General features: G+C 49.0%; 1 protein-coding gene across 8 annotated transcripts in view; it reads right to left on the bottom strand.

Annotated features, from left to right (window-relative positions):
• Positions 1–13292, bottom strand: part of LOC119173523 (solute carrier family 41 member 3) — an 880209-nt gene that overhangs the window by 589297 nt on the left and 277620 nt on the right. For 6 of the 8 annotated variants that reach the window (XM_075896482.1, XM_075896483.1, XM_075896481.1 and 3 more), the window contains one exon: positions 12847–13162. The exons of the other annotated variants lie outside the window; for them this stretch is intronic. In XM_075896482.1, the coding sequence (XP_075752597.1) occupies positions 12847–13162 (316 nt within the window). The remainder of the gene's footprint in view (positions 1–12846; positions 13163–13292) is intronic. 8 annotated transcript variants of the gene reach the window in all.

A 13292-nucleotide genomic window follows, 5' to 3' on the forward strand; every position in this document is an offset into this window, starting at 1 on the left:
TGGTAACGGTGGTATGATAGTGTCGCCACAGACACACAATGCCGTCTCACCATCCACAGGGTTTTCCAAGAGCGCTGACGGAACGTGATCACTCAAGACTATTGTCCCTGTGCGGCAGTCGACAGTCGCACCACACTCCCTCAAAAAGTCCATACCCAAAATAACATCATGTGTCACCTGCGGAATAATCACGAACTCCGTTGGGATAACGCGGCCTCCGAGAAATACGTTAGCTTGACACACACCAACAGGATGCAGTGCCTCACCACTCACTCCGCAAAACTTCGCAGCTTGATTCCACCTAAATAAAACCTTCCGCCCCAAGGTATCTTTAAAACACGCACTCATGACCGAAATGGTTGCCCCCGTATCCACCAAAGCCATCACAGGCACACCGTCAACAAAAACACGTACTTTGTTCTTGAGCATCAACACAGGAGGTATTTCTGATATCAGCACGTCTCCGGCGACCTCACCTCCATCGGCCGCGCTTGCTAGTTTTCCTGTGGCAAAGGAGACGTGTTGCAGCGCTGTGGTGAAGGAAAACGGGGAACACGAGGCGGTGGAGGCGTCAAGCTCCTGTCAGATGTAGGGGAGTGGTTCCGGAAGCTGCGTGTCCAGTAGTCGTCGCGAGGCAGCAGGTGTGTTGCATTAGGGTCGTCGTACGGTCGATCAGACGATCGTGTGAAGTGTTGTGGTGGGCCATAGTACGTTGCTCGCGGGTCATCGCGAAGTCGTTCGGAAGGCCGTGCAAAGTGTGGTGGGTAGCCATAGCGTGGGGCTACACGTCGACGGTTGCAAAATCGCGAAATATGTCCTGGTACACCACAGGAGTAGCAAACTGTGAGAGGTCGAAACTCTCTTTGTTCGTCGATGAATCGAACATCGTCTTCTCTGGCGGAGTGGGTCGGTTCGTTCCGTATATTATAGGGATAGACCGGGCGTCGCGAAGAAGGTGGACGCTGGGGGCGTCGGTCATGGCGAGGAGCTGGCAACCGTGGTGCTCTCCTTGGCTGTGGGGGCGCGCTGTACTCAACAGCTGCTGCACTAACCATCGATTGCCAAGGAGTCGTAGAAGGCGGCGGCGCAGTCACAGCCTCAAGTGGCACATATACCGAATGTTGGTCGTTTACAGAATGGTGATCAACTGCTGAATGCGTCTGTTCTCTATAGCGAAAAAGTTCTTCGCGAACAATCTCTCGAATCGTCGAGGACAGGTCTGGGCAGGTGCACGTGTCGATGCTGGCAACCGTTGTAACATTTGTGAGCCGGCCGAACTTTGGAGCAATCCTGCGCATTTTCAGCTGTTCGAAAGTTCGAAAATGCCGAATCACGTCGGACACCGAGCTCAGGTGCTCTTTTCCGATTAGAAAATTATATACATCTTCGGCTATGCCTTTCAGCAAATGCCCTACTTTGTCGTCTTCTGACATCTTATCATTGACCACCTTGCAGAGCTTCAGCACATCCTTTATATACGCGGTACATGTCTCACCTGGAAGCTGCGCGCGTTGAGACAATGTCTGCTCTGCCCGCTTCCTTTTGACGCTCCAGTCGCCGAAACACGCTTTCAGCTCTGCAACAAAAACGTCCCATGTCGTCATTGTGTCCTCGTGGTTTTCGTACCACACGAGCGCAGTATCCGTAAGGCAAAAGACCGCATTGCTGAGCTGAGCGGCGGCATCCCAGCCGTTGGACTTACTGACTCGCTTGTACTGGACGAGCCACGCGTCGACATCCTCTCCCGATTTTCCTCCAAAGGTTGGCGGGACTCGGTAGTAGGGCACGGAACCCATTGGAGTTGGACTTGAAGCGTTAGATGGCTGATCTTGGGCCATTACGATCGGCGCAGGCGGGAGTCCGGCAAGGCGGCGGCTGCGGCGTAGTCCAGGTAGTGAAGCTCCCGTCGTTGGGCTTGTCTTACCCAGCACGCTTCCACCAATCTGTTACGCACAAGGAGGACCAGGACGTATGCGACTGAAGGGGGCCGTTTATTTTGGTCGCGAAGAGAAGCACCGGAGCGGCCAACAGGTTTGCTTGCTTGCTTGTTCCTTTCTTTTGTGGCTCTCGCCCACTAAGGAGGATTGGCCAAGAAGCCGGTGGGTAATGCAAGTAAATACCTATAGATTTTCTAGATTAGGGGAATATGAATACTGTGTTTTGACAGTGAAATTAATTTGGCGCAATGTTAAAAAAAAGAAAAAAAAGAAAAAAAGGGGGGGGAGAAATAATAGAATTTGTTAAATATCTGTGGTGGAATCGTTATATGAAATTCTCCTGAAAGTTGAATCATTGCAGTGTATCAGCTAAATAGTAAGTGGTAGTGTGACTAGTAAAATTCGAGAGCTGATGCCTGACTCAGCAAGGTAATCTTCTTGTGTTATATATGAAATCGCAGAGAGCCCCGCAGATGTTCCTGTCGCTATGTCCCAATGAAATGGCCCCAAAAGACAAATTATTGGAAGTATTAAGTGATATTCCTAATTTTCTGAATAAAATTTCGAAGCAGTTTTTTTCTTTGATTTTTGAATCAGTGACATGTGATAAGAAAATGGTCGATATGTTCAGGTTCGTTACAGCTTGAGCACAGAGGGGATGGCACCAGACCAGACCTGTTTAAGTAGAAATTAAGAGGTGGTACACGGCAACGTAATTTTGTTACCAAGACTTCCAATTTACGCGTGGGACACCATTTATTATTCCATGTGAAGTGCAGGTGCGAGAAATCTGGATTCGGTATCATGGTTTTTGATGAGTCTTCAAGAAGGGAAAGTTTTCTAAACCTCGCTGCTGTTACATAAGCTGTAGGAGGCATGATTGGCACAATCGGAAGATCAAGAGATGTTCGCGCAAGTTTGTCAGCCATCTCATTTATAAATATACTACGATGGCCTGGCACCCATATCATTCGCACTAGACGGATGTTTGCTGGGATTAATGATTTAAAAGTCTCTAGTACTGCTGATGTCGACGACGATGATAAGAATGAACACACAGAATACGAGTCAGTCACTATCACAGCTGTCGAATGAGTCACAGGAAGTTTACGAATAGCTAGTATAACGGCCGTTAATTCCGCTTCAAATATTGGTGTATAATCTGGGAGGCGGTTTTGGCTTTCGCCAACAGGTTGATGATCGCAGTGTCGTCGTCTTCCTTCTTCCTCTAGCCTGGGGCAGCCAGCATGTTCACCCATCTTCGTTTTCTTCCAAGGCATGCGTAACAATATATTGAAAACCTAGTAGGAGCAGAGCTAGCAACTGGCGGCGAGAGCTGATTGGCTACTTGAGCCGAGGGACGCTGTGATGTCACGCCATAGCAACGGCGACGGCGCCGCTTCGGATCTTGGCCGCTTTGGCCGCGCCACCGTTACCGCTGCTTCGTACGCGGTTTTGGCTTTCGCGCTGCGCGCGTTTGGCCGCCCGAACCACTCTCTCTCGCGCGGCGCTTCTCGTTTTGCGCTGGGCCGCCGGTGACTACTGGAGAACCTTGCCAAACCATGAGCGCTATGCGCGCCGTTATTTAGTGAATAAAGTTGCCTTAATTAGGAATGCATTCCTACACCTCTCCAGGGCATTGCAAAAAACAATAAAATGCTGCGCCGTTCATGGAGTTATTTGAACTCTATTAAGAAACTTCATGTAATCGCCAAAATTACGCATCGCAATACACTGGCTGTACTTAAAGCTCATAGCGCGTTGAAGCTATCTCCTATCGCGTCCGACGCGCGTTGTTTATTTTAGTGAATAAAGTTGCCTTAATTGGGAATGTATTCCTAGCTATTCCCAGAGCATTACGCAATTTTGCGCCGCAAAATTGCTGCGCCGTTCACAAACTTTTTTGAATTGTATTAAAAAAACCCTATCAGCATCATTCGGTACCAAAATAACAGGCTGTAATCAAAGCCATGGAATACATCGTAAAAGCGCTACCACACAACACAAGGGAAGAAGAGACGAGCACAGGCGCAAACTAACAACTGATTTATTGAACGCAGATCAACAAGTATATATACCAGCAAGCTGCGCAGGCGCATCGTCACAGCGATCCTTAGAACAGGAAACAGAAAAAACGTTCAAACAAGGCGCGTCAGAAATTGAATTTCGGCTTTGTACAGCGCAATGGAAGTGTCGCTGACACAATCCTCACCTGCTTTAATAATGAAAAACGCTTCTAAGGTTTCACGGGCCGTTTTTTGCCTACTTCTGCCAAGGATTTTTGTGCAGCGGAACCGTGGTTCACAATTCGAGCACGCCGCGCAGTGGTCAATAAGATGACTTCTCTCTTTATTGTTAAGATTTCTTTCGTGTTCCCTGAGTCGGTCATTGAGGCAGCGCCCTGTCTGGCCGATGTAGCTCATAGTGCATTGAAGGTGCCTCCCATCGCGTGGAGAGCTGCTTTGTTAAGTACGTGCAGTATCTGGAGCCAGCATGTGCCTTTAATATATCACCTAGTTTGGTCCACATGCTCTTAAGCGCCCGTTAAGTTATTTTATTGAACAGCAACCAATAATAAAATAATGCGTAATAATTAAAGCTTACAATGCATTGCAGGCGTTTCCCATCGCGCACAGTTTTGCAATAATGCGCACGGTGCAGTCTCCGGAGCCAGCACGTGCCTTTATGTCACCTATATCAACTTTCATCGGAACTGTGCAGAGCCTACATACACGCACTTTGGCCGATTTGCGACCCAATCATGCCACGTGTAACTCGTGAAATAAAGTAAACTGGTATACAGCGTTGAACATAAGCTGTGACCCTTCAAACACCACATTTCTATCTTACAAATAAATATCCGCGAACTTGAGCAAGAGGAGATGAACAGTTCGAAGTATTGTTTCTCTAAAATGTAGTTGATAGGTTTGTTCGTTTTCTTGTTTTGCATGACAATTTTGTTTCAGAGGTTAACTTTTTTTGCTCCGAACGGCCACGTGCGCTTTTCCTTCCTGCTGTCCACGGCCAGCATTTTTTAAGTCTTTCGCGGGTTGTGGGGTCCTTGAGGCTGGCAGAACGAATCTTTCTCCCCTTCACACCAAACCACATTTCTGCGTGCTTTTGTGCAGCGGCCTACGCGGTTTAAGCTTAAACAAGGCCGTGCCGCTGGTGCGCTCTGGGTTCCACTGCCTACTGTAGTCTGGAAAGCGATCGCTGAAACGAGCGAGCAAGCAGCCTCCATATCGAATTGCGTATGGCTCGATTCGATATGGTCGTGCAGCCCAGCTTCTCGACGGAAAAGCCCGCGCGGCCAAGGTCCGGAGCGGCACCGTCACCGTTGCTATGGTGTGACGTCAGAGCGTCCCTCGGCGCAAGTAGCCAATCAGCTCTCGCCGTCGGTTGCTAGCTCTGCTCCTACTAGGTTTTCAATATATGCTTCCGGGCACTTGGGTGGGCATAAGGGGGGGGGGCAGGCGAGAATTTTGGGGGGGGGGGGGGGCTCCAGCCCACCCTTGCCCCCCTCCCTGGCGCCGCCCCTGCTTCTCAGGCTCCTGAGGAGAGCGAAACAGCTCACGCGCATAAGCTAAACAAGTTACTGCACGGGTACGAAGACACGTCCGCGGATTTTTTGGATGACGTGCGTCGCCGTTACTTCACGTCCTCAAGCCCCATCGCGCACCCGGCGTACGGACTGGATAGTGAGAGTAACGCGGAGCTCGACGGAAACTTCAGTGTGGCAGAGGTGAGGGTGGTACTGCACCAGCTCAACATGAAATCGGCACCAGGCCCGGACAAGATAACAAACAAAACACTGCGTAACTTGGATGATGACTCAAATAAATTGACAGCTTACATGAACGAGTGCTGGAGAGCGGGCGCTATATCGAGCTGGTAGAAAACAGCGCGCATAATTACAATCCCTAAACCGGGCAAACGGGTAGATATTGAGAATCGTCGACCGATATCTTTCACTTTCTGCGTTGGTAAGGTCATGGAACACGTAGTTCTCCCTCGTCCTACCATATACTTCAAGGACCGATACATGCTCCCGCACACGATGCTGGGGTTCTGTCGTAACATTTCACGCAGGACGTTATGCTTGAACTCAAACATGATATCATAGACAATACCACGTGATCTACAAAAGCATTCCTTGGCCTCTATCTCAAAAAAGCTTTCGACAACGCTAAACACACCGCAATGATTGAAAGCATATGAGCGTTGGGACTGGGCGAAAGAATGTACGACTACGTACGGGATTACTTTACAGGTCGCCGGATCCGCTTAGCGATCAGCGGACTAGAATCGCAAGATATGGACATGGACTGCACGGGCACGCCGCAGGGCACCGTGATTTCGCCCATGCTTTTTAAACTCGTCCTTGCCGGGTTATCACGAAAATTGGCTCAAGTAGAAGGCCTCCACCGCAGCTTATACGCCGATGATATCACCCCTGGGTTGCCGAGGAGATTGACGAACATATCGAGCAAACGTTGCAGGAGGCGGTCGACGTGGTACAGGACTACTTTCGCGACACGAGCCTGGAATGTTCTGCGGCTAAATTGGAGCTCCTTCTCTACAGGTCCACCTGCAGGGGCCGTAAACCCAAGAACGGCTGTTCTTCTAGCGAGGATGCAGGCGGAGACATTAAAGTAGTAACGTCGGACGGCGCCGTCAATCTACAAGTTACTAACATTCGAGTATTGGGCTTCCACCTGTCGGCATAGGACAACAACGGGGAAACCATACCCAGAGTAGACGAGGCTGTTAATGTAACTCTCCAGCTACTGCAACAAATAAAATTCATGATGCGAAATGAAAGAAAACAATACCACTTGTCTGGTACCTGCTTTCCTAATGAGCCACATAACGTACGTCGCCTCCAAACTAGACCGTCTCACCCGCAAGGCGTACAAACGCGCAATAGGCATACCAATAAATACTAGTACGAAAAAGTTTCTCGAGCTCGGGTTGCACAATACCCTATATGAACTAATAGAAACGCACAACATCGCCCAGTACGAACGCTTGGCGAGAACCAGAACTTGTAAACACATGCTTGAGAAACTCGGCAAAAACAACCACACGCAGCGTGGCGATAAGGTCGGGATGCTAAGATATATTCGCGAGCGCATCGTCATCCTGCCGTCGCCCAGGATTATGCATTCCACTCATCACATCGGTTGGCGCAACAGACACGCGCAAGATCTGGAAAACAAATTCGGCAACAGTTAAGACACCGTTTACGTAGACGCAGCCTGTTACGAGCGGCAAAGCGGTTTCGCCGTTGTGATCGCGAATTACGCAAGGACTTGCATCGTGAGCGCCACAATATGCACGGAAGAATTGTAGGTAACCGAAGAAGTGGCAATAGCCCTCGCGATTGCTACCTCAAACGCCGAAGTGATAGCAGGCGACTCTCAGGCAGCCCTTCGCAACTATTATTACATGCATCATGCGTGACCAACATATACAAGTGCTGTACAAAAAATCGCATGAAAGTGCGAGCGCGTCGGAGAAGCTGGCTCTCTGTTAAATATATGTGACGCTATGATGAATGGAAGACGTGGCCTGGCTCATACGCCAGGCTTTTTTTATTCTCACTTCTTCCTTCTCAGCTTATACCAACCATCGCTACCTTCTTACGTCACATGATTCCGCCTGCCCTCGGAAGAAGTTGCGTCAGACACTTGACACAACAGCAAAAACGCAAAGTGTTAACGCCAAAAATGTCAAAATTCACCGTAGTTTCACTTCAGAAAGGAGTTACTTAACTCGTACGAAAATTCCACAGCAGAGGGAAGCAGTTAGGCCATATCTAAGAGGAATCGGGTGGACAAGGCTGGCTGTTGCGTCCTGGATGGCATAACCACACCCTGGAGATCTGCACTAGTTATGACATCAGTTGAGTTCTTGCGAGGAACGGAAAAGGTTGGGAGTCCCTGTGGCATTTCAGGTTCAGATGTCGAAGGTGTCGAATTGTGTGTCGTGGCGGGAACAGATAGTGTGCTTCCAGTTTGCGAGTGTGGAGGTCGCGGCTCACGGATTGGTGTCTTGGTCTGCGTTCTACAGATAATGCTTTTTCGTCTGTTTTGTCGTTTTCTGTGGTTTTGGAACTGTAATCGTAGGAGGAGTCTTGATATATTGTGCCAAATGCGTTTTTGGCGCCGATACCTTATGCGTATAAGCCTAACATCTCGAGTTTGCTTTAGGATTCTCGCTTTGCATCCTCGTCCTTGTTGGTGTATTCGTTGCAGTGTCTCGAACTTTTGGTCTCGATTTAGCTGGCGTTGCTGCGGTTGTATTGGAACGTGCTGAGGCTGGAGCGCTTCTTGAACATCATGCCAGGTTTTTTTTAAAAATGATGTACTGTTCAGTCAGCCGCTGCTAGTGGGTGGGCTGTTGTAAATCTTTTCAGGCAGCGAAGCTGGTAGGACAGATTTCACTGGAGGAACATCACAGGCGCCTGCGACATCATTCATTACGTAGGCTTGCACCTGGCAACCTGTAAGAGTTGCTTCCGAGCCTCCTGTGTTTTGGGTTTCAGATGGCTGTGCTCTCGATGGCGACACCGCAATAGGCGTGATTTGGTCAGATTCTAGTTGGGAATGACTGTCTTTCTGTGCAACCAATGATGCGAGCTCTTCTGGCACATGAAACAGAACTGTAGGTCCCGGGCTTCACTGAGTATGCTTCGAGCTTCTTTGCTCTATTTAGACCATAGTTATCGTGTGAGACACGAGGTGGGCATTGTGAGCGACCGAAGATCCACGCGATCGAAAAGCAGGAGGTTGACCAATGCGTGAAGGCTGCTTTTGACTGTGACGACTGAGCGCGGTTGTCTGCAGATGGTAGGTTATAAGCAAGTCTTCGTCGTAGTCGTCATTGTAATCTTTAAACCAAACGATCATTTCTTGTTTGATATTTTGCCATGACTAGTCGTTTTGAAATATGTGGGTGAGGTAGAATTTGAAGGCCTCACCAGAGACGTAGTCGGTAAAGTTGGCGACCATCTCCCGTTCTGACAATGATGCAGTGGCAGCGTGGAGCTCGAACAGGTTGAACCAGTCCTGTGCAGGTCCATCGTCCACTGCTCCGGTGTACTTGAGGATGGTAAGGTCACTCGATGATTCCGTCAAGATGCTCGTCGATGTGTACTGCTATGTGCTGGTTCGGTAGTTCATTTATGGTCAAGGGGTCTTGCGGAGAACCTTGTCGACGATGTGCGACTGATGAAGGCGCTCTAAGGTCTCTATCCTGTCGACTCGTGTGACACTATGATGAACGGGAGACGTGGCCTGCCCAATACCTCTTGTCTTTTTTATTCCCACTTCTTCCTTGTCAGCTTTTGCGAGCCATCGCTACTTTCTTGCGTCGCACACACACACACACACACACACACACACACACACACACACACACACACACACACACACACACACACACACACACACACACACACACACACACACACAGATATATATATATATATATATATACATCCGAATGAAGGCTTAGAGTCTGGCCTTCATCAGGATTCCTGGTGAAGGCCAGACTCTAGGCCGAAACGTTGAAAAAAAACCACGTTGTGACAGCTCACAGATAATCTACTTGACTATATATATATATATATATAAATGAATATATATATATATGAAGTTGGTACGCCACTGACTACCATATCACTAAACACTTCCGTAAGTGTTGAAACTCTACTGCTATCCTTCTTCCATGTATTTCCTTCTGCTCAGCTTTTCTTACAGTTCCCAGAACCACTACGAACAGCAATGGTTGCGTACAATGCTCCTGGCTGGGGTAAAACATCAGCGCTCTTGTGGAAGGGGGAGATCGCAATCAAAACAGGGACAGAAAACAATGAAGAGGCCAGAAAAACGCGCATCCTCATGCGTCTTGTCAACAGTGACGTCCCGGCTCGCACTCCCGTGCAGACGCCATGGGCAGTGAATCACCCAGAAATACGGCCAACTGTTTAAAAATTCGCGAAACTAACTCTGATTGTCACGATATCTTCGGAATAGTCGCATCTTCCAAGTATAACTCTAGTGTTGTTTTCAGTTTTGCCATGTTTGTTCAATGTAAGAGTTATGTTTGGGGCACGCGAAAGGTGGCCACTCGTTAGAGGGCACCCGACGAAAAGGGAAGTTAATGAAAAGAGGCTGCCCATGACGTGGACTAAGCCGTCCTCCTCGAAATGCGTCTTTGTCGTCAAACCCCGTGAGCCTTTTTTTACCGCATCATGTGCTGGGGAGTCACCTGAACAGCGCTTGTGCTCTCACGGTGAGCCAGACTGAGAAATAAGTGGTCGCTGTCGCGAAACCGCTCCCGACAAGCTAATATGACGCCATGCTGTAAAAGTATGTGTGGATAGATGGCAGAATCATGTCTATTACACCAGACAGCCGACCGGCTGCCTATACAGGCTTGTTGTCGCATGAAAGATCTTTTAAGCTGTACGTTGACAAAATGACGGGGTTCTTAGCCGATGCTCGGAGGATAGCAAAGCGTGGGAACGCAGAGGCGGAGACCCGTCTCTGAGAAAAGAGAGTTGTTTGCTGCATTGGTGGAACATTGAGTACGGGTTCGTCCCACGGGGCTGTCTCAGTTGGGACGCGAGGTATTTAATGAAGAGAAATGAAGAGAAGGGGAGCTTGGTGCTAGAGGAGGAGATCGGGAAAAGGGGACAGAGGTCATACTTAGCGCAGATTCTGAATCAAGATTGATAATACATCGAGAAGTTGGTGTTGATGTGGGGAGCATATGAAGAGCTCGGCAAGCCACTCCGACGTTAAAGTGGTCCAGTGCCTACTATGGGGTCGGTTTAGTGGCCACCCGGGCCTTGAGTTGTAAGTAAGTGTCAGTGTGTAAATAAACAAGTTTGCTAGGAATTGAGCAACCGGGCCTGTCTAGTCCTTCATCGTGTCGTCTTGGCCATTTCAACTATCAGGATTTCTTCCATAATACCAATCTTAACTATAAGTAAAAACTTCGACAATCTTTTCGAAGGGAACTCTGATGGGATGCCTAGCAGCAGTGGTGCACACGGTGTTGACCCCATTGAAACGAGCGTCGACACCGATGCGGGAAAACAGTTGAAGCAAAACTCCGTGTAGCCTTTAATCGAGTGAATGACATCGCCACTCGCGAATGCGCTCGGCTTCGCTGACCTTCGCGACGGCGGTGACGACCAGGTTAGGCCTAATTGCATCGGCGGAACTTCCAGCGGGCGAAAAAGCGCCTTCTTCCGGCGTTCTTTCAATTGAACATAAAATAGCCAAAGTGTGTTAGCACTCGATGTGCTCACGAGAGTTGTGAGCGGTGGAGAAGGTGAAGCGAGAGAGACGTGACACGTACTCGTACGTTAGGCACGCCTCAGGTTTTTTGCAACTAAACCGACGAGTCAGCGGTATAGCGAGCACTAGTTGCAGTAAGGAGTGAGCGTGTGGCAGGCCAGGCAGAGGGTGACGTTAGCGCGGACTGCGAGGGGAGCGTGACGTCACTCGTACAGAGGGACAGCGTTGCACAGGTTAGTAAAAGAATAAAAATGGCTACTTGTACTAGCTGGTTAAAATATAAGGGTTGCAGGGCAAGCACGAAAGTGCTGGAAGAAACGCAAACAGAACATAATGTTTCTCAATATACACTAGAGGGAACTCTGGCACTAGTGTCTATGGGAGCTGCAACACATGGCGCTTCAGCGAGCATGGGAATGATGGGTAGTACACACATCTGTCGAATCTTCATACTTATGGCCTGCTTCTGGCTCCGTGTGTGTTCGTGTGGCTTGGAGCTGCTTTTCCACAAAAACATAAATGAGCAAATGTTCACCGTTTGCACTTCACAACCTTAATTTTTTAGGCTTACCTTATTGAATCAATTCACTAAGTTCAAAAGAGTTTGTTCTTTCTTTCAAAACAAAACCGTAACCAGCAATAAACGAAGCCGCAAGTACGAAGACAAGACAAATGTGTGTACTACCCATCATTGCCATGGTCGTTTAATGATCGCAGCGCCAGAGTGCCCTCTAATTAATTTTGGGAAACTCTATGAAATAGAAGGGGGGGGGAATGGAAGGCAAGCGCTCATGTTTTACTCTTTGCCCTCCATTCCTCGCCTTCTGTTTCCTTTTCTTATAGCACTTTCATGCTTGCGCTGCAGTCCTTACTAGTAAAGGAGCTGCTTCGCGGCTAATAAAACGTTGGTTCTTGGCGTGCGCCGTCATCACCGAGCACATTACAGCAGATGACACCGAGTCAAGCTGCACGGTTCTGACGTTTCCTCTCAATCTCCCCACTTTTTCGCTTAGTGTGAATGCGTTATGCAATAGGTTAAATTTTGCTTAAACGTGAAACACCAAAGAGAACACAGCGAACGTATCTTGATTTTGGCAGGCACGCTAAGCTGTTGAAAAAAAATAGCCTCTAAGGAGCCACACATACGATTGGGCCTTGGTTGGACTCCACTGGCGGTTCTTGCGAAGTTGTTTCACCCATTACACGAGACACATAGAATCGGAGAATCTGAGCTCCCCTGTAAACACTGCTTCGCTGCAGAACGTCTGCACAGTTCTATTTCGTCATAAGCACAAAGCTAATGATCAAAACACGCGTACTACGCCAAACGATCCGCCACACGAATGTAAACACGGCGAGAACTTAGACGTATGTTCATCCACGGGCTCAGTGATGGCGAATGCAAGGCAGAAACTGAGTTACCGCTGGAAGCCTAGCTTTGGATCACCTATACTTTTTCAAAGTGACAAGTTATTGACTCATGGAAACTTGCGAATAATTCTACTTCGTTTACTTCAATCGCCTGGCTAGTGCAGAACGAGAAAGAACGCTCACTTGAGATGCAACTCGCAAGACCTTGAATTGAAGCTCGAACGAACCTTGACATGATCTAGTAGAAGGCTAGCCGCCACAGAGCCCATGCCAGCCAGGAGGAAAGGCACGAACACTTGGGCACACGTGAGGCACAGGCTCTCGGTCTTCTCTGGCTCATCCTTCGCGTCGAGTTTCTCGCTGGAGCTGCCACTGCAGGGCAGCCCGACGTCCCCTACCGCCGGTAGGTCGCCGTGCGCAGATATCGCCGCTGCTGGGAGCTCGATGATGGCTACCTCAGCCTCCTTGGTCGACTGCAAGCTCTCGACGAAGCCCACACGGCAGTGGCTCGCTGCCAGAGAGAGCATTTCGTCAGCCGCCTTCCTGCATGTGACAACATTAGCAGCGACCTCACTCGACAGGTCGCGCGCAAACGTGCGGTAGGTGAAGCTTGTCTCTCAGACAGAAGCTAACGTATTAGAGTGACGCATGTACGTATGGCGAGCTCGCAGAT

This window comes from Rhipicephalus microplus, chromosome 5 (assembly GCF_043290135.1).
Source record: "Rhipicephalus microplus isolate Deutch F79 chromosome 5, USDA_Rmic, whole genome shotgun sequence".
In the NCBI taxonomy this organism is placed as follows: Eukaryota; Metazoa; Arthropoda; class Arachnida; order Ixodida; family Ixodidae; genus Rhipicephalus; species Rhipicephalus microplus.